At 39.2% G+C, this 21615-nt stretch overlaps 1 protein-coding gene across 1 annotated transcript; it reads right to left on the minus strand.

The window, feature by feature from the left end:
- Positions 1-277: 277 nt before the first annotated feature.
- Positions 278-18978, minus strand: LOC125540194. The gene is made up of 2 exons (XM_048703776.1): positions 18560-18978; positions 278-2183 (listed from the first exon to the last, which is right to left on the minus strand). The coding sequence occupies exons 1-2, from the start codon at positions 18917-18919 to the stop codon at positions 513-515; spliced, it is 2031 nt and encodes a 676-aa protein (XP_048559733.1). The 5' UTR covers positions 18920-18978; the 3' UTR covers positions 278-512.
- Between the last annotated feature and the right edge of the window lie 2637 nt (positions 18979-21615).

Consider the following 21615-nt stretch of genomic DNA (forward strand, 5'->3'; position numbering starts at 1 on the left):
ATGTCGGCTATTTATCATCTGCTCTTCAGGCACAAGAGGCTGGGCTACACATTCAAGAACGGAATACAAACAGCTACACGCAGTGGAGCTCCTACATTCAAGAGTGACACCTTGGACGATTCGAAACAAGGAACCTACTTCTGCTGTCAGGGGCTTCTGTATTCAAAGCTTGCATTGCAATAGCATTTGCGATAGTGACAGCATGGATGATTTGAAACAAGAAATTTAAGCTCAGTGCAAACAGTAGCAGCAGAACCTGGACGCATGGACAGGCTAATGAAACGAAGACATACATTTCAGTCGTCTTAGATGGGTTGCAGTTACATTAGTCATACTAGTATATATCTTGCACCGAACAGTGAGAAAGACTGGAGTGACAACATAGTATTAATTAGATACAGACATGGCACTGCTTATCAGTGGTTAAAAAGTAGAGGCGCCTATTAACAGACAAGGCAAACAAGTAAGGAGATAACACATGGAAGGACTCAACAGAATATCAATCCTCGAGCTCATACATAGTCTTCAGTTTCAGAAGCAGATGTAGCAGCAGCAGCAGGGTCTTCTCTTCCACGAGGAGCCAAAGACTCGTAGTAGCCGTCAACCGTCTGACCCTCCCTCCTCTGAAGCTTCTCCGGAAATGTCTCCATCCCGGCGTATGTCAGCAGGACCCAGACATAGGAGAGGTACTCCACACCACCTCCCAGAGTCTGGGCGTGCAAGTATCCTCGGCACCTGCCTGCAGAAAAACAGAGCATCTCCACCCACACGTCTTGGATCAGCTCCCACCTCCTGGTGACTTCACCACCAAGTTCATCACCCAACAAGAATTCAGCGAGCTCCCACGCGTCCTGAATAAAAGATTTGTCACTATAACCTTGGTTGCATTTGTGAACTGCCGCTTGTATAAACTCTATCTCGTCCTGGGGTTCGGTGCTGATGTTCTTGAGCTCGTGGTAGGCCTTTGTGAACAAGCTCTTTCTGCTGCCTGGCATTAGCATCTCAGGATTAGCTACCAAGAGATGCATCATGTAGTTGGATATTACTTTGCAGCGGCTGGCACAATGACCATCATCACGAGACCTGTCCATATACTGGAAGCATAAATCAGTGGCGAGGTGCCAGAGAATAATGGTCTCGTCAAATGGCCTCTTTATGCTCCAACCCAGTCTCGGGAGACATTTCTTACGGCCGAGCGTCCATTCGCCCCTGGCATCATTAAACCTCCTGTAAGTCTCATTGTCATGTATGTACTTCCACCCCGATTCAACATGCTGGCGGACCAATTCTGTAATCTCCTCACACGAATGGCTAGATTCCATGTAGGTAAAGTATTGGTCCACCAAATCCTTGCAGTTAAACCTTCCGGCGACCCTCCTCAGCATCAACATGTTGGGGCGCCATCTGTTATTGGCTAACTGTCCTATAATACTGTGTTGGAGAATTACGCCGGAGAAGCCGTCCGGTCTAACTGCTTGTACGCAGAAGTAAATCAGCTCCAGCACGAGAGCACCGTACAAGAGCACAAGTGTAACCCGGGTATCTTCACCGCTATGAGCTTTGCTGTGGCTACTCGTGTGCACCAGGCAGATGGCTGCCACTAGCGTTGCATAAGCTAGTGCGTGCGTCCGCCGACGGCAGATGAATGATGGTAGCGCATTCTTGAAATCAACAAGTGGTCGGTGATAACCCCCGGTGCGGATGAAGCTGATCATAGCTAAGAGCGCGCTGTCATCTTTGGTGTAGAGGAAGCTGGTCATAGCACACAGCGCGCGCCCTATTGCTTCATAAGCTGATCCGGGGTCGAGCGGCCAGAATTTCTTCAAGATTTTGACACGCTCAGGATAGGGACTTGGGAAGTCCAAAAAGAGCTGGTACGATAGCCCTGGGAGGTCTTGTTGGTCTTCTTCGCATGATCGCCGCTCTACCCTCCCATCTATGAATTGTTTTGCTTCTATTATAAAGTTGGCAAGACTTCCTTCCTCCGTGACAGCGCTGCCCCGAATGACGTGCTCCTCGGTCAAGCTGGCCTGCCGCAGGGCATCAAAGCTGCTGCTCTTAAGATCTAGTGCCTTCTGGAAGGATCTGATAATCACTAGGACAAAGAGCAGAATTGTTGCAGCCAACAACCGCTTGTCATCTGCCGACCATGACTTGTAAAGCACATAGAGTGCAATTGTAACCTGACACCGTTGATAATCTAGTTAATAAGATGCAAACAAAATCAAGATATACACACCCTCTAACCCATAATATAACATCTTATTTCATCCAATTAGTATATTGGATATAATAAGATCTTATATTAGGGGACGGAGTTTCTCAACTAGTGGACACCATGGCTACCTAGTTACAGTACAATGCTACAGAAATACCAATGCCTGTGCTATCAGTGTGAAATTACTCTCTTCCTGCAAAATTCCACTCACGTCCCCCGCGTCGCCCTCAGGCAGCTCCCGTTCCTACCTTCCCCGCATCACCGTCGCCGCAAGGGACCCCGGCGAAGTCCGTGCGTGCCCAGGGAAGGTGCCTAGCTGGCCGAGTCCGGTGGTCCCGTCCAGGACGTGCATCGACGGTGGACCGCTTGTGGGCTCGCACATGTTGGATCTGGGCCTGGTGGGCTAGAGGTGGAGCATAAAGATGACGATCCGATTGGGCCGGCTAATTTGCATTTGCAGTTCAATTTCAAACATTTTTCAAAATTACGAACTAATTTTGAATTCCACACATTTTTTTGAATTGGGAACAAATTTTAAAAGTGAACAAATTTGAAAAACCTGAACATTTTTTTTAATGTGAACATTTTCAGAAATTGCAAATAAATTTCTAATTCCAAACAATTTTTTTGAAAAGTGAACATTTTTTCAAAGAAGTGAATTCAAAATATATACTGAACATTTTCTTATTACACGGTGGACATTACTCACATACATGCTAAACATTTTTGAAACAATACGGTGAATTGTTTTTCAACATGCACGTTGAACAAATTTTCTATACAAACATTTTTCAATGTACTGTGAACACATTTTTCAATATTGTGATTTTCTTTTGAAAGGTAAAAAAATTCAAAAATTATGAACAATTTTCTGTATCATGAACAAAATTGGCATTTCAAGCATCTTTTGAAAATTTACACAGATTTTTAAAACTTGAGTTACGAAAAATTATGAATGTATGAAAAAACACAAATAGAAAAAGATGAAAAAGGAAAATAAGAAATAAGCAGAAAAAACAGAAAATAAAAAGGAAACGAAAAATTAAAATCATGAAGAAAGCAAAGAAAATGAAAAAAACTAACAGGAAAAAACATGTTCAGGGAACCTTCTAGAAGTGGGCCGGTCTTTCTGGTGCCGCCGCTCACTTCGCTTTAGCAAAGCCGCGGCTCCTTGATGCACGCACAGGTCGAATAGGATCCAACCGATGTTCGATCCCATCGGCGCTAGTGCTTGTGGTGAGTGGCTGCGACAACAGTGGTGCTCTCTTATTAGCTCCTGCGAGGATGCTCACCGAGTTGAAGGAGGGTCGTGAGGTCTCGCGCTCCTATGATTTCCTTGACTCGACGACCGACGTGGTGCAGAGTGTTCCGAGCTGCGATGCTTGAGGCGAAAGCCTTGTTTTTTTTTTTGAACTAGACGAAAGCATTGTTGGCAACCATGATGGGCGACACCTTCGGGGACCCTTTTTTCTTACTTGGTGGTGTTATTGTGAATCTCCCGCAAGCATCACTTTAATAATTCACTTAAAGATTAGAGCAGCGCGAACCAACCCGCGGTTGGATGGTTAGGTGGAGAGTCGTATGATCAACCCATCAGGGTTCAAGTCCCGGTGCTCGTATTTATCCTGGATTTATTTTAGGATTTTCGGCGATCACAAGATGATATGCTGGCTCATTCTCTCAGAGGTGCTCATAGAGTTAGGGTGTGCATATATGAGCGCTTGGGTCTGTTGTGTTCAAAAAAAGAGATTAGAGTAGTACCTCGACCATTTTGAGTCAGATAAGCACCAACTTTGATAATTTTGAGCCCATAATTGTATGAGATATATTTCCTTTGACTAAAAACAATTATTAATTTCCTAGAAATGGTTATTTAATTTAATGGTAGAATTTTTCTATGCCCTATGTCCCTTGGTGCAAAATATTGATAATAGCCAATACCACACAATTATCAGCCTAACATATATACCAACTGATTACAACCCCGGTGAATGGCAAGATTCCCTTAGGCAAACTAAAATGTGGCTAATAATTTGAACAACTCAAGTAAGGCAAGTATGGCAAAAATAATGTGGCAATATAGGGCAAAGATAGTCACAATCCAAATAGCCCCTTAGAGACACAAAGTAGTAATATGCTTAGCCATGCTATTGGAATAAAAACAATAAAAAGTTTCTAAAAATGAAGTGTTGGCAAAACAAACAAACAAAATATGAAGATGATTTTTTAAAAACAAGATGCGAGCGAAAATGGTGAAGTTATTTGTATTGTGATGGTAGTAGTCTCGCCTGAGCCGATTAAGGACCTAGCTTCAGTATTGTGCCAACCTAGCCTAACAAGTTAGGGCATTTCTAATAAATCCCTTATAACCGGCTAGAGAAATAAAAATGTGGTTTTACTCCTCTAAACGGGACCTAGCCAATCCCTTAACTGGCATAAGGGAGTAACTTTACACTGCCCCTAAAAATCTCCTTATATTTATTCCACCGCGAGGTGGCTGAGTCAAAGCCGCGCCTCCTCATACGTCTCCAACGTATGAACAATTTTTGATTGTTTCATCCCATTATAGTATCAATCTTGGATATTTTATATGCATTTACAAGTAATTATATATTATTTTTTGGGACTAACCTATTAATTCAGTGCCCAGTGTCAGTTTGCTATTTTTTGTCAGTTTTTGTTTTTTTTCAGAATATCAGTAGCAAACGAAGTCCAAATGCCACGAAACTTTTTAGAGATTTTTTGTGGAGAAATGAGACACTAGAAGCTTTGAGAGAGGGCCATAAGACGAAGGAGGTGGCCACGAGCCACCAGGGCTCTCCGGGGGGAGGGGATCAATCACGGAGGGGCTCTACATCAACCTTACAGCCATTTTGATGATGTGTGAGTAGTTTACCACAGAACTACGGGTCCATATTTAGTAGCTAGATGAGTCTCTCTCTCTCTCAGATCTTCAATACAATGTTCTCCGTTCTTGGAGTTCTATTCGATGTAATCATTTTTTGCGGTGTGTTTGTTAGGATTCGATCAATTGTGAGTTTATGCTCAGATTATCCATGAATATTATTTGAGTCTTCTCTAAACTCTTTTATGCATGGTTATTATAGCTTTGTATTTCTCTCCGATCTATTGATTTGGTTTGGCCAACTAGATTGATTTTTCTTGCAATGGGAGAGGTGCTTTGTTATGGGTTCGATCGATTTTGCGGTGCTCAATCCTAGTGACAGAAAGGGACATGACATGTATTTGTATTGTTGCCGTTAAGGATAAAAAGATGGGGTTTACTTATGCGTGAGTTTACTTTTTCTACATCATGTCATCTTGCTTAAAACGTTTCCGTTCTTTATGAACTTAATACTATAGATGCATGTTGGATAGCGATCGATGTGTGAAGTAATAGGAGTAGATGCTGGCAGGAGTCGGTCTACTTGTATCGGATGTGATGCCTATATACACGATCATTGCCTTGGATATCGTCATGATTATTCGCTTTTCTATCAATTGCCCAACAGTAATTTGTTACCCACCGTATGCTATTTTCAAGAGAGAAGCCTCTAATGAAAATTATGGCCCCCTGGGTCTACTTTTATCATATATTAAAATCCAAATATACATTGCTGCGATTTTTCTTTACTTATTTTATTTTGTGTTTTATCTATCTATCACTACAAAATCTAATCTTGCAAGTAATCGTCAAGGGATTGACAACCCATTGTTCGCGTTAGGTGCAAAAGTATTTATTATTTTGTGTGCAGGTACTACTAACGAGGTGTTGTGTGAGTCTCCTACTGGATTGATAACCTTGGTTCTTAACTGAGGGAAATACTTATCTGTACTGTATTGCATCACCCCCTCCTCTTCGGGGAAATCCCAACGTAGCTCACAAGTAGCAGAAATAATTTCTGGCGCCGTTGTCGAGAAGACATCATCAACATCTATCAAGTACCTACGCATAAAATTTCACATCCTTGCATTTACATTACTTGTTATTTGCCTCTCGTTTTCATCTCCCCCACTTTTAAAAAGGTTTTACAAAAATTACAAAAATATTTTCTGTTTGCCCTTTTCTCCATTTTGCCTTTTGTTTGCTTGTTATCTTATTTGCTAGTCATGATGTCTCAAGAAAATACAAAATTGTGTGATTTTTCCAATACTAATAATAATTATTTTATTAGTACTCCGATTGCTCCTCCCGCCACTAATGTAGAGACTTGTGATATTAATGCCGCTTTGTTAAATCTTGTTATGAAAGAACAATTTTCTGGTAGTCCTAATGAAGATGTTGCATCCCATCTTAACACTTTCATAGAATTGTGTGATATGCAAAAGAAAAAAGATGTGGATAACGATATTGTCAAATCAAAATTAGTTCCGTTCTCATTGAGAGATCGCGCTAAAATTTGGTTTTCATCTCTGCCACGAAATAGAATTGATTTTTAGGATAGGTGTACAAATGCTTTTATTACCATGTATTTTCCTCCCGTGAAAATTATTTCTCTTAGAAATCAAATTATGGATTTCAAGCAACTTGAGCATGAACATGTTGCCCAATCTTGGGAGATGATGAAATCAATGATAGAAAATTGTCCTACTCATGGTTTAAATTTATGGATGATCATACAAAAAATTTATGCGAGATTTAACTTTGTTTCTAGAAATATTTTAGATTCCGCTACGGGTGGTAGTTTTATGGAAATTACGCTTTGTGAGGACACCAAATTTCTTGATAATGTTATGGAAAATATTCACAATGGCATACTAAAATAACTCCTACTAGTAAAAAAGTGAATTTGATTGAAGAAATTAGTACTCTGAGTGATAAAGTTGATGCACTTATGAAACTAGCTGCTAGTAAAAATTCTCCTATTGATCCTAATGATGTGCCATTGTCCACACTTTTATTGAGAAAAATAAAGATCCCATAAATGTGAATTTTGTCTCGTGAAACAATTTTAATTGAAATGCTTATGGAGGTAGTTTTAATCCTATGTCGTTCCCTGGTAATTCCTCTAATAATTATCGCAATTTCTATGGTAATTCTTATAATAATGATAGGATGCCCTTTGATCTTGAAAGTAATATTAAAAAATTATTAATTCTAAAAAAGGTTTTCAACACTACCATAAAAGAAAATTTGAGTAAACTTGATGGTATGTCTAGGAATATGGATAGAATCGTTCATGATGTGGAAAATCTTAAATCTAAAATTTTGCCACCCAAGCTTGATATTAATGAATCAATTAAAGCTCTTTATGTCTCCATGGATGAAAGTAAATAAAGAACCGCTAGGTTGAGGGCTAAGCGAGAATTCTAAGAAAAAGCGATTCCGCCCGATTTTTATTGTAGTAATGATGAAGATATTAAAATGATTGGTGTTTCATCTATTGAATCTTTATTTAGCAATGTAAAACTTCATGAAAAGGGGACTGAAGAATAGTCAACTTTAGCTAGAAGGCGTCCCCATAGTTTGGAGGGTGAAAATCTTAACAAAAAATTGGATAAAAGTGAGTTTGGAGAGGTAAACACTTTAAATAGTGATGTGCCCACTATCTTGGATAACAAAGATTTTAATTATGATAGTTGTTCTTTAATTGAATGTATTACTTTGTTACAATCCTTTCTAAATTCACCTAATGGTCATGAACAAAATAAGGCTTTTACTAAACATATTGTGGAAGCGATGATGAAACTTTTAGAAAAAAGCTAGAATTGGAGGTTTCAATAGCTAGGAAATTATATAATGAGTGGGAACCCACCATTAAAGTTAAAATTAAAAATTACGAATGCAATGATTTCTGTGATTTTGGGTGCTAGCGCTTCCACAATAGCAAAATTGCTATGTGATGTGCTAGGTTTTACCAATTTGGATGAATGTTCTCTTAATTTGCACTTAGCGGACTCTATTATTAAGAAACCTTTTGGTAGAATAAATGATGTTTTTATTCTTGCAAATAAAAATTATGTACCTATTGATTTCATTACGCTTGATATTGAATGCAATATGTCTTTTCCCATAATACTTAGTAGATCGTTCTTACGAACCATATGTGTTGTTATTGATATGAAAGAAGGGAATAGAAAATTTCGGTTTCAGTTAAAGAAGGGTATGGAACACTTTCCTAGAAAAATAATTAAGACACCATATGAATCTATTATGAGGGAAACCTATGGAGTTAATTTGAAAGATGACAACACTTGAAACTATGCGTTATGCCTAGCTAGGGACGTAAAATGATAGCGCTAGTTGGGAGTGAACCCAATAGTTATCTTAATTTCCATGTTTAATTTTCTTTTTTTATGTGCACACAATTATGCTACTGTCATGGTTGTGTTTTGTATTTTAATTAGTGGTTGTTCCAAGTAAAGCCTTTGGGATGACTTGGACGATAGTTGCTTTGACTCTGTGCGAAAACGGAAACTTTTGCGTCCAGTAGAAGAATTGTTGACATTTCCTAGAGCGTGATAAAATTATGAATGTTTTACACATGATTGATATACAAATTGCCCACGTTCTCCTAATGTTTCATAACTTTTGGAGTTACAGAAGTATGGTCATTGTTTGAATTGCTACAGACTGTTCTATTTTTGAAAGATTATGTTTTCGTTGCGTTGTTTGCTTGTTTTGATGAATCTATAGATTGTATCGGGGGGTATAAGCCATGGTGAAGTTAGAATACAACAGGTATAATGCAATAATAAAATATGAATGGGTTTGCAGAAGTACTTAAAGTAGTGATTTGCTTTATTATACTAATGAATCTCACGAAGGTTTTGTTGAGTTTTATGTGTTGAAGTTTTCAAGTTTTGAGTGAGATCATGATGAATGAAGGAATAAGGAGTGGCAAGAGTCTAAGCTTGGGGATGCCCGAGGCACCCCCAAGGTAATATTCAAGGATTCCCGACAAACTAAGGTTGGGTATGCCCTAGAAGAGGGGAAGGATGCCCCAGAAGGCATCCCCTCTTTCTTCTACGGACAATTGGTAATATTACTTGGAGCTATATTTTTATTCATCACATTATATGAGTTTTGCTTGGAGAGTCGTGTATTATATTAGTCTTTGTTTTGTTTGCTTTCTTACTTCTTCACAACCATCTTTACTGGATACACTTATTTGAGAGGGACACACACCTTTCATGATTTGTTAGAATACTCTATGTGCTTCACTTATATCTTTTGAGCTAGATAGTTGCTCTAGTGCTTCACTTATATCTTTTTGAGCACGTCGGTGATTATATTTTGAAGAAGTAGATAACACTCGTGCTTAACTTATATCTTTTTGAGGGTTGATAGTAGTAATGGTAATTTGCACAAGATATGAATTTGGTCCCAATGTGATGAATATTCAAGAAGGATATAATAAAAACGTTCATGTAGATCGGATATGATAAGTTTGACTTGCAAAAGTTTTGCGATATGGAGATCATAATATGTGAGTTATGCTAGTGAGTAATTGTGATTTAGTAAGAATATTGGTGTCAAGATTTGTGGTTCCCTATGCATGCACGTAAAGTCATAGTTATGCAACGAAGTTACATCCTACTTATGGTGCATTATTTAGTGTTAATTATTCTCAATGCATAATTATGACCGTTTTTATTTTCTGGTTGGTTGCTTCTCAATATATTTGCTAGCCTTCATTTGTACTAAGCGGGAATACTCCTTGTGAATCCAATTCCTTAAAACCAAAAATGTACCAAATGAGTCCAATATATCTAGCTATATGCGGTATTTACATGTCGTTCCAAGTAATTTGCATGTGCCAACTCTAGTCATTCAAAAAACTTTTCCATTTCGTACGCCCGTACTGCTCATGAAGCGACAGGGGGTGGTCAATAGCTTTCATGCTAGATGGGTTATTCTTAAGATAAGTGTTTATTCACTTGTCATTGCACCAGAAAATGGCCGGTAATGGGGATGCCCGGTCCCGAAATGAAAATAATAATGATAAATTTTTTTGAAAGTTGAAATTTTGGAAGGCACCCGTGGATACAGCTAGGCATGGATTGTGAAAGAATGGTGGAAAATAAAATATACTTTATTTTATGTTTGGGAACTGCCTATAATGTGTCTAGCATGGGAAATATTGGAAACTTTCGGTCGTAACATTGACAAAAAAAGCATGCATCCCAAAAATAAATTTATCTCTATTTTACACTTTGAGCTCTCGCACCTATGCAAATCTCTGTTTTCTTCTGTGAAGGGCTATCTATTTTAGTTTTATGCATTTTTATTTTTATTTTGAGTCTCCATCTTCTCTTATAAAGCAACAACTAGAGAGCAGTATTGTCATACTTGTGCATTGGGTGTAGTTATTAATATTGAGTGTGTTTCATAAATGAATCAATGACTGAGCATGGTGGGCTAGTGATAACTTATTTTAGCATTGATATTTTTAAAGACATGGTTGCTTGTTAGTATGCTTGAATATTTATATCTTCATGTCAAAGTATAGACTATTGCTTTGAATCACTTGAGTTCAAATGTCCATGCCACAAAAAAAGATTATATGATGAATCTGATAAGTAGCATTTCACATAAAAATTTTGTTTTTGAAATTTACCTACTCGAGGACAAGCAGGAATTACCTCCCCTCCCCTGCTTCCTCCCTCCCCTCCCACACAGCATTTTCGCCCAAGCCCCCCCCCCCCCCCCCCCCCCCCCCCCCCCCCCCCCCCCCCCCTCCATAGGCTCCGCCGCTGTCCTCTACCACTTCGATTTGCGCCTCCTACTCCTATCGGTAGCGAAGAAGTGGTGAATCTGCTACTGCTCCAGCCGCCGCCGGATTTGGCGCTTCCGGTTGCCGGCGGCTGCGTCTTGCCATGAATTGGCCGGGAAGCGAACCGCACAGCCTCGGCAACGCCTCCGGGCTGCATGCAGGTACCGGCTCCTAGCCAGTCAAATATCTCCCTTCGAAGTTTCACCAGCAAATATACGCATGGTCATCACCTGGACTCGGCGCTAGCACAACGGATCACCGTTGCCGGGCATAAGTGCGACGACTGCACGTGACAGTTGGTGCGCCGATTCTCTACCACGCCCCAACATTCTAGATGGGTGTTCTTCAAGTGCACAAATGGTGGGGTATGTGCTTGTTTTCATTTGGTTCTTCCCCGGATTCGGCGCATCGGTAGCTCATTGTTTGTTCATCTATGTGTGTAGGATGGATGCAAGTTTTGGTATTGGGAAGAAGAATACATCGATCCATTGATAGCAGGAAAATTGATAGATGTTCGTGCACTTGTTGCTAGAGTTGAGCCTAGAGATAAGATTAGATGCGAAGCAACATCTACTTTAGAATCGAAGAAGTTTGAAGCTCAAGAATCCGCAGATCAACAACAAAGTCATAGATAAGATATTGATCCAACTAGTGGGGGCAGTTAGGGAAATTGAATATCTTCTAAAATATCTAATTGTGGTTCTTATTTTCTTTGGTCTTGCTCTCGTGGCGAAGAGTTGATGAATTATGTACTCTAAAGTCATTGAATGAAACAAAGAAGTGAGAAAACGTGTTTCAGTGGCCGAAAACGTGACACATATGAAAAAAGAATTTTACTCCGTTATATATGGGGAATCGACTAGGTCCGACGACATTTTTGTGGAGTATATATACTCCACTAAGGTTTTACGCTGTGGAATACTCCGCTAATTTTAGTGGATCGGTTGGAAATGCCCTTAGTGGCAGAGCCACGACTGAATAGAACCTCAAGCCAATTGTTTTTCTGATAATATGTGCCATAGGTCTGAATCTGGTGGTTCGCTTCTCTGAAGACAGATTCATCACTTCATCTGAGCGCAAGTATTTAACAATCGCTCCTTTCGGAGTCTCCCAGCAATCACTTGGGGTGGGCTGAGAGCATGCTCTTAGCCGCCGCCACGTGTCGCGCTCTGGGTGTTTTCTGCGCATTTTTTTATTTTTCTGCACGCGTTTTCGGTTTTTTAGACGATTTTTCCTGGTATTTTTGGCTGGTTTCCCACCGGTCTCAAGAAAAAAATGCATTAATTTTGCTTTCACGAGAGGCACGGTTTTTGCTTGTGTGAGAGGCATGGCCGTGCCTCTTGAAAAGAAAAAAAATGGGTTTTTTTTCCTTCCGTGAGAGGCATGGTTTTGCTCCTGTGAGAGGCATGACCATGCCTATCAGAAACGGGAAAAGCGTGTTTTCTGTTTTTTTCCTTCCGTGAGAGAAACGGTCGTGCCTCTCGGAAACAAAAAAATATGCATTTTCTCTTTTCTTTTCCTTCCGTGAGAGGAACAGTTTTGCTTTCGCGAGAGGCACGAACGTGCTTCTCGGAAACGAAAAAAAATGTTTCCTTTTTTTTCTTCCGTGAGAGGCACGGTTTTTTTCGTGAGAGGCACGACCGTGCTTCCCCGAAATGAAAAAACACGTTTTATTTTTGTCTTCCACGAGAGGCATGGTTTTTTCATGAGAAAAGGTTCGTAAAAACTATCAATATGAGATCTAGTTTTGGAGATCTCGATGTAAGAAATTCAACGTTGAAAACGGTTTGAGATTTGGGCGCACGGTTTAAGAGATAAAACGTTTTAAATAAATGGATCTATGAAAAAAGGGAAAACTCTCAGGTTGCGACAAGTGACGCACATACGGGGCACCAATTATCACAACCAGGGAAGGGGGAAATGATATTTGTAATGAGTACTCCTGAATTAGTGATTTTGAATTCATCATGGAGAGCAATTCACGAATTGTGATCAAGAATATTGAAGATCCTAGGGAGAGTTAGGCCTGGGTTATATTTTGGCAGGCTAAACCCTGGGCCCATATATAAATTGATGTTAATAGTTAAAGAAAAATCAAATGCACCGGGCATGGGCCCTAGGAGCCAACTCTGCAAGATTGACTAATCAGTGGGTATGTCTCAAAAAAATGTCTCAAAAAAAGACTAATCAGTGGGTACCCTTGCAACGCCTTCTAGCGGGCGGGCAGGGGCATGGTGCATCCAACCGTCGCCACATGTAGTGCGCTTGCGCACCTCTGGCAACACAATTTTTTTTTCTGTTTTCTACATGTTTTTTATTATTTTTGGTATTTTTCCTGGTTCTTTTTTGGGTTTTCTAATTTTGTTTAGTGTTTTCTTGGTTTTGTAAGAAAAATCTATTGTTGTTTATTTCGCGTGAAACGCACCGTGTGAAAAACATAATTATGCTTCATGATGAAGCACACCCGTGCTTCCCAAAAGGTAAGGTAAAAGGCACAATTATGCTCCACGACTAAAAGTGAAAAGCATGATATGCTTTGCGGTGAAGCACAGTTGTGCTTCCCGAAGAGTGAAAGGCACGATTATGCTTCACAATGAAGCACAACTGTGCTTCTGGTAAAGTAAAAAATCACGGTTGTGCTTCAAGCCGAAAAGTGAAAAACACAAAATGTGTTTTATGATTTTTTGATTTCTTTTTATTTATTTATATATTTTTCAGAAAAAGGTTCTTCCTAATTTATTAATATGGGATTTAGTTTTGAAGATCTGGACCCAAGAAACGCAACATGAAAACGGTTCGTGATTTGGACACACAGTTCCGGAGATAAAATATTTTGAAAAAATGAATCTACAGAAAAAGCACAAAACTCTTTAGGTTGCGACAAGTATCGCACATGGAATGCGCCAGTTGTCACCACTAGACGAAAGGGAATTGTTATTTACAAGGGGTACCCCTTAAATACTAATTTTGCAGCTCCGCCATAATAATAAGTGCAATCACCCCATCCACACTGGCCTACGATCACGTTGATTTACCGAAAAGGCTATATAGAGGAGGGGCTCCTCTTTTTTTAAAGGGGGTAATCCTCCTTTCTGAGAAAAGGACGGGCTCCATAGAGCCTGTTTCTCAATATACATATGCAACTAAAAAACAAAAAATATATACATACACATATATATGTAGACTATATGTGTGTGAAATTTATAATAATATACTTTCATACTTGGCATGGAAAAGGACAAATGAGCTTATAAAAGGGCCATTTTTGTTGTTGTTGGTCTAAGATTTTGGTTTTTGGTGTAGCTTACAAATCATTTTATATTACAAATTCATACTGAACAAATACAAGTATTCATGCATATTTATTGAAACTTTTAACTATGCTTTTTCAAACTTCTTCTCTTTTTTTGGAAAAAAATGGGATCCAAGGAGCCCGGCAGCCACAACTTCACACTCGTGGATTTAGTACCTCTTCCGTTGCTAGAATATTGACTGCATCGGACTAGGTGATAGTGAGCAATACAATTGAGAGTGATGGTCCCTGGCTTGTATTCGAGCACATGTATGATCGAGCACATGTATTCAAGCCCTCGAGGCCCCTGACTTGTATTATGATATTTGTATGACTTATTTATTTTTAGAGTTGTGTTGTGATATCTTTTCGTGAGTCTCTGATTTTGATCGTACATGTTTGCGTATATGATTAGTGTATGATTGAATCGGGGGCGTCACATTTCATGACAGTTAAACCATGCTGGTGTTCATGGCTTTGAGAGATAATTGTGCCCTATTGTATCGGGGCTGACGACAGTGGTGGTGCTCTTCTGCACTATTTGCTCCTTGGTGGATTCGTAGTGTAGCCTTGACACCTCCACATAAGTAGTGTCTTAGATGAAATGCACAAAATGTTGGGCTAGAGCATGTACAAATGGACTCCCCAAATTGAGCGGGCGGGTGCAGGACCACTCACTGGACAGGGGAGAGAAGGAAAATGTTGACCCAATCGGACCCCTCAAAGCCTCTTTAAATGCTCGGACTGTCCGACACTCCTCATATATGAGATGAGTATGAGAAGTGTCCGATCAGTGGTCCTGCGTCTGCCACATAGGATTGGCCCACCATAGAACATCTTTTTTGTTTCTTTATTATTTCTTTTTTTCTCTCTCTTCTTCACCAATCAGATGCATGTGACTGGATGTATAGGGAAAAAGTGAGGGACATGACTGCGTGCACCGACAAATAGGGAGTCAAAACGTACATGCCCGAACACTGACCGGGCATCTCCGGGGACGTTTGAGGGACCAAATTAGCGTAGTCTGGCTGTAGATACCCTTAGATAGTTCGACTACTATGTTCATGGATTCAAGCGGAAGTCTTGCCCGACCATCGGTACTTTTAGTGTCGGATCTCTTCGATACTATCCCCCTTTTTTCTCATCATAGTGGAGTCCGAACACCTCCTCATCCCTTGGGGGTCGATACCTTCGGTGGAAAACCCAAACACTACTTGTTGGGGCCTGGCTCCTTTCAATCATGGCATCTACATCTAACAAGTACTCCCTCCGTCCGGGTTTATTGGGCCCATTATATTTTGGGTAAAACTTTGACCATCTATAAAACTAACAAAATATAAATTATATGATACAAAAGGTATATTATTGCATTTATATTTGAAAGAGATTTTTCATGGTATACTTTTTATGGCATATAGTTTTGCATATTTTATTTGTTAAAGTTTTGAGTCAAACTTTAGCCCAAACTAAGAGGGGGCCTAATAAACCCGGACAAAGGTATTACAAAGTACAAGAGGGCAATGCGTGCTTTGTCACGCCTTTCTTCAGTTCTGAAATTAATTCTAGTTTCTTCCCAAGGGTTATTAAGGTAATTCATATTATGTGCATACCACGGAGGCTGTCGAGCAAACGCAGACCCTGCATGCGTTAATGAGACGGCCATGTAGGACGGTACTTCCAATTTTAGGAAGGTTTCATTCGAATTTTTCTTTTTTCTACTGGTTTTATTTATTTTGATTTTAATTATTTTTTCTTTACATTATATTCATATTTGTGATTTTTTTAGGATTGATGAAGATTTTTTTTCATATTAGTGAATAATTTTTAAATTCACTAGTGATTCCTCCCGAATGCCCTTGCAACCATTGCCACGCAATTTTTTCTCCATGGGATCAATCTTAAGTCTAAGTCTCTCTTGAAGACGGATGAAATCTTGATGCTCTCTGTGAATGTACTCTAAGTTTTATAGGCGGCGGCCAGAGTGGCCAAAGCCCCTAAAATTCCATATAATGAATACCTCATTTGATGGAGGGAACGATGGGGTGACAGCTGGAACTATATAAATAAGCTCTTTTAAAACCATAATTATATTAATAATTTCGAGTCTATTTTTAAAACTCATGAACATTTTTTCAAAGTCCTGAATAGTTTATCCATATTCATGAACAATTTTCAATCTGTGATTAATCCCTAATTCACAAACATTTTTTAAAATTTGTGATTTTTTTAATTCATGATCACTTTTTAAAGGATTTTAATAGAAAACCGGCCAAAATAAAAAAGGTTGACGGAAAAACTGATTGAGAAAAATAATTGCTAGCGTAATACACACATAGTGCCACACGGTCCGCGACATAGTGCACATTTACTTGTTATCTTGTGTTTATCGGAGCTCTCGAACTTTTCATTACTACGATCAGTTGTTTCAATTTGCTTTTCTCTATGTTGGGTAATTATCTTGGGCATGGTTGTGTTTTGTTTCTTCGTTAACAGCTTTGCTTGTTGTTTCATGCGGTATCTGTTTTGAGATGTTGGTGGAATTGTTTGGTTTTGGGCTGTAGTAATGCTTTTTTACTCGTTTTAGTATCGTTGGCGGTCAGTGGTGGTTATGTGAGCTCCTTTATAGCCCACAAAAACAATCAAGTATAAGCAAACAACATACATTCGAGACGTAACACAAAGAGAACCATACGACCACAACTCGTCACTCAGTTCCTGGTATGGGTTTGTAGGGAACCATCATGACGCATGAGACAAATTAACAGCCTCTGAGGCTGGCAGGCACTAGCGAAAGAGAAGTGATCTCCCTATTCCCACAACTAAGAAGTCGGAAGCGTGAAAGCCTGAGAACGAATCCAAATATCCTAAAATGCAAAATACCCTCTTAGGTGGGCCCATTAATGACCGTCAAATCCCATATGCACCAAGAACCAACATTTCTAGGGAGCTTAGAATTTTTGAATAATTTTTAAATTCGCAAACAGTTTTTTAATTCGGAATTATTTTGGACCAAATAAAGTGGCACCCTCTTGTAGGTTCCTTGGTATATAACCAAATAGCGGTTAGACAACCTGCATCAGACTAAATTTTGATCAAATCGTTCCCTAAAAAAATTGATCACTATCGGTTTTGATAGTGTCATGCGGAACCCCGCGACCTGACTTGACCCTTACACATGAGTTCCACTTGAGAAAAAAACACCAGAACTCTTTTAGACCTCTATTCCTAGGGAATACCAGAATTTGGTGCTCTTTGCTGGTGTTTCTTTTGTTTGGCAGCGCTCCAGAAGGTATTGTGGCCATGGGTTTTGGTGTTGTTAATTCTGGTTTTCTTTAATTAACTAGAACAATGCCCGTGCATTGCAACGGGATATAAATATTCTAGTACGTTAGCTTCTAATTTACATTAATAAAGTGATTGTGTAAATAAATGTTCATCAAATTCTGACTGAGAATTACCTTATATTTTGATTAGAAGTTTGGTAAGTAAATTAAAGTAGAACTGGTTCAGAAGCTAAGTAAATTAAGATGATTGATTATCATATGCATGGAAGGTTGGACGAAGGGATGGTGGGAAGAAAGGTGAAATGGGAACGTTACATGCTTTTTAAGCAGTAGAGATAGAAATTTTGCTTGTATACTACTCCCTCCGTCCTAAAACATTAAGGCCTCCTTTGGTTTAGAGGAATCTTGTAGGAATTTCATAGGATATGATTTTTATAGAAAAAATTTCTGTAAAGCCCTTTGGTTTATAGGAATGGAATCATATTCCTATGAAGGAATTCTTTCTATCCTCCATATTTCATAGGAAAATAAACATTAACCTAGACTCAAAGGAAAAAAATCCTATGATGTGAATCAAAGGGCATCTCCTTTCCTATTTCTACTCATAGGATTTAAGATACATGTCATCTCATTTCCTATGACTTTTCTATCGCTACGATTTTCCTACCCTATGAACCAAATGAGGCCTAAATTATTTTTTGATACAAAAAAACAATCTTACATTTTTAAACAGAGGGAGTATTTTGGTCATTTTTTGTTTGTAAACTGGATCGCCTCTATTCTTTTAAAATGGAACTGCAGGAACCTGCTCTCTTGGCGAGGCCCGTAAAGAAAGAAGTAATACGCCATATTATATTGTTGTGCTTAAGAGTCTTCTACAAGGACATCATATTATTATACTGACACATGCATAAAGTTGGACGACGTAAAACCATTCAACTATTCAAGATAAATCAATCCAAGCGCCGGTGTGCGATGACCTCTCCTCGGTGGTTTGTATTGGCATGGGACATGGTGAGTAAATGAAAAGTGTGGCGCTAGCACTAACCTTGGAGAGAGAAGTTAGCATGTGGCGGCCCCACTGCTCGTTGTCTTCAATCCTGTAGGTGGTTATGGCGACCTGTCCGCCGAGATGCATCACCAGGATGGGCGCCCATAGCAGCTCCAAGTCACGGCTGCCACGCGCATAGTGACACCCCGGCCCATTCTTTTGTCGGTTGAAGAGCGTGGCGAGGGCGAAGATGGCCAGAGCGTCGCTGCCGATGTGCGCCAGCCGGAACAAAATGATGAAGACGCGTGGCTTTAGATTAGACTTACGAACTACGGCAATCGATACGAGGAGGTATTGGGCGGTGAGGCTGGCGAGGACGAGGGTGCGCAGCTCCCACTCCTCCCACCATTGCGCCATGTCTCTCGCGCGCGCGCGCGACGATTGAGCTGCAGCGTGATGCGCTCCAATGGCTTCTCTTAATCAGATGCGCGGGAATAGCTTCATGAATACTGATCAAGAGGATAGGATTCTTATAGAATTTTTTTCTTTTAAAGTTCTTTGGTTCATAGAAATAGATTCTTATTCCTACATAGGATTGGCTTCTATCCTCCACATTTCATAGGAAAATAAAAATAAATCTAGACTCAATGAAAAAATTTCTTTAGTGTCAATCAAATGACATCTCATTTCCTATTCCTACTCATAGGATTTGAGATACATGCCATCTCATTTTCTACAAAATTTTTATTTTTATAATAATCCTATCCTATGAACCAAAAGAGGCCAGAAGGTGTCTTGATGAATAGCTTTAATTGTGGCCTGCCCACCAGATCTCGAATAAAGAAACAAACTTCTTTACGAGGACACCATTCGTTAAAGAATCCGGCAAGGACAAGATCTATTGCTTGGCATCAGTGCACGCACAGGCTGTCATATGCTCCGATGGTTCGTGATCAACAATCCACAGCCACCTTTGCCATGTTGCAGTCGATCAAAGCAGCACGCCAAGAATCATCGGCGCCATGACAAAAAGAGCACAAGCTAGTAATACTCATCAGTGCTCCCGGTTTATTGTTGATCGCAATTAGCATCCAGTCACTAGGCTTCAAAGTTATAACTCTCGTGCGTGCGAGAGCCCATGCCCGGGCGCGCCCACTACAAATGCATGTTACCTGCCAAATGGTAGACATACGTCCATTGTAACTAATCGAAATTTATTTGTACGCGTTTCCATTTGTTTTCTATATGCATGCATTTGTTTCCCGTTATTTTGAATACAAGTTTTAGGGTAGTTGTCATTTTTATAAGCCGCCTGTTGGTCTCGATCTAATGGTAGATAAAAGAGTAGTACTAGATAGCACTGGCAAGAAAGTACTCAAAAATGCTACTCCCTCTTTTCATCTATATAGGGTCTAATGCATTTTTTAAGACAACCTTTGACTATTGACAAGATTAATAGTACATGACATGCATAATGTGAAAATTATATCATCGAAAGCTCCTTTCACATACGAATTTAACGGTATGCTTTGTGTAAGTTGCATGTCATATTTTATTGCTCTAACATTTGGTCAAAGTTAGCCTCGAAAAATGTGTTAAGCCCTATATAGATGGAACGAGGGAGTACATAACGTGGGGTCAATACTCAAGTTTATGTGGGGTCGTTTCTTAAGTGAGGGGTAAATTAGTCATTAGGAGGGATCATGATTTATCCTCTCCCAGCGCACCACCGCTCCTCTTCGTCTCTTCCAACCAAAACTATCGCCGTTCCTCGTTCATTCCAAAACCATCGCCGCTCCTCTTCCATTCCAAACACTGCCAGCTAGTTCCATTGTAACTTTTTCATGCGGAAAATACTTCCATAGTAAGTAATCAAAATTTATTTGTATTCGTTTCCATTCGTTTTTTATATGCATGAGTTTGTTTCCGTTATTTTGAAACATAAGAATTCGTCTTTTCATTGTTTTATGAATCTGAAATCAGAATTGCTTTTCCCAAAACAGAATTGCCGAGAAACCGTCGTTTTTGAAGTGAACATAGAAAAAAACCTATGTGCTGAAAGAAAACGAAGCGAGCTCAGCTGATGCCTTTGGAATGGCAAGGACATCCACAAAAAAGGTAATTATCTGTCCAGTCGGAAAAGCATGTGCAGATGTAAAGATCACGGTGGATTTGGGATAATGAACTAAGGAGCCCAAAATAATGCCACACTAATGAATATTTGCAACAATAATTAAATAAAATCATGTAGATATCTCCTGTGTAAATCTCCTCTGGCACGTTTTTTTCACCTTTTTTTCTAGTTCTTTTTTTGGATGTCTTTTGTATTTGTATGTTCAAATTCGTGTATATTTTCAGAATTAGTGAACACATTTTGACTATGCAAACCTTTTAACATCCATGAGCATTTTCGAACTCACGAATATTTTTAAAATTCACGAGCATTTTTCAAAACTTTTAACATCACCATCATTTTTTGAAGTTGTGAAACTTTTATTTAAATTCACGAATAATTTTTGGGAATCATGAAAAAATTCAAATATTTGAACATTTTTCATCTATAATTTTTCAAAAAATATCATTTTTTTAATTTTCGAAAATGGACAGAAACAAAACACAAAGAACCGGCCGTCAGGAAAAAAACGCTAGAAGAACCGATACAGTATTAGCTTCTATTTGACGCCTCAAGCGCCAAATAGAGCATCTGGCTGTTGCTTGCACGGGCCTTAGCTGGGCTCGGAGATGTTTTTTCTTGAGACATGGCTGGGCTTGGAGATGTGAGACCAAGATGGGCCGACCCTGGAGCGGTCGAGGCCACTGACGCCTTTTACTGTTATTTTACATGTTCTGTTTTTGTTTTACATTTTCTGTATTTATTTTTTATACTTTAAAATATTCTAAATATATATTTTACAAAAAAAACTCTGTAAAAAATATTGACCAAGCATTAAAAAATGTTCAATGTGTACATTAAAAATGTTTATTATCTGTACGGAAAATGTATTAAAAATTGCTCATGTATTACAAAAATGCTAATCAAGCATTTGAATTTTTTAAAAAATTATTTAAATAATGTTGATCAAGTATTTGAAAAATATTAAATGTGTATAGAA

This window comes from Triticum urartu, chromosome 2 (genome assembly GCF_003073215.2).
Source record: "Triticum urartu cultivar G1812 chromosome 2, Tu2.1, whole genome shotgun sequence".
Lineage (NCBI taxonomy): Eukaryota > Viridiplantae > Streptophyta > Magnoliopsida > Poales > Poaceae > Triticum > Triticum urartu.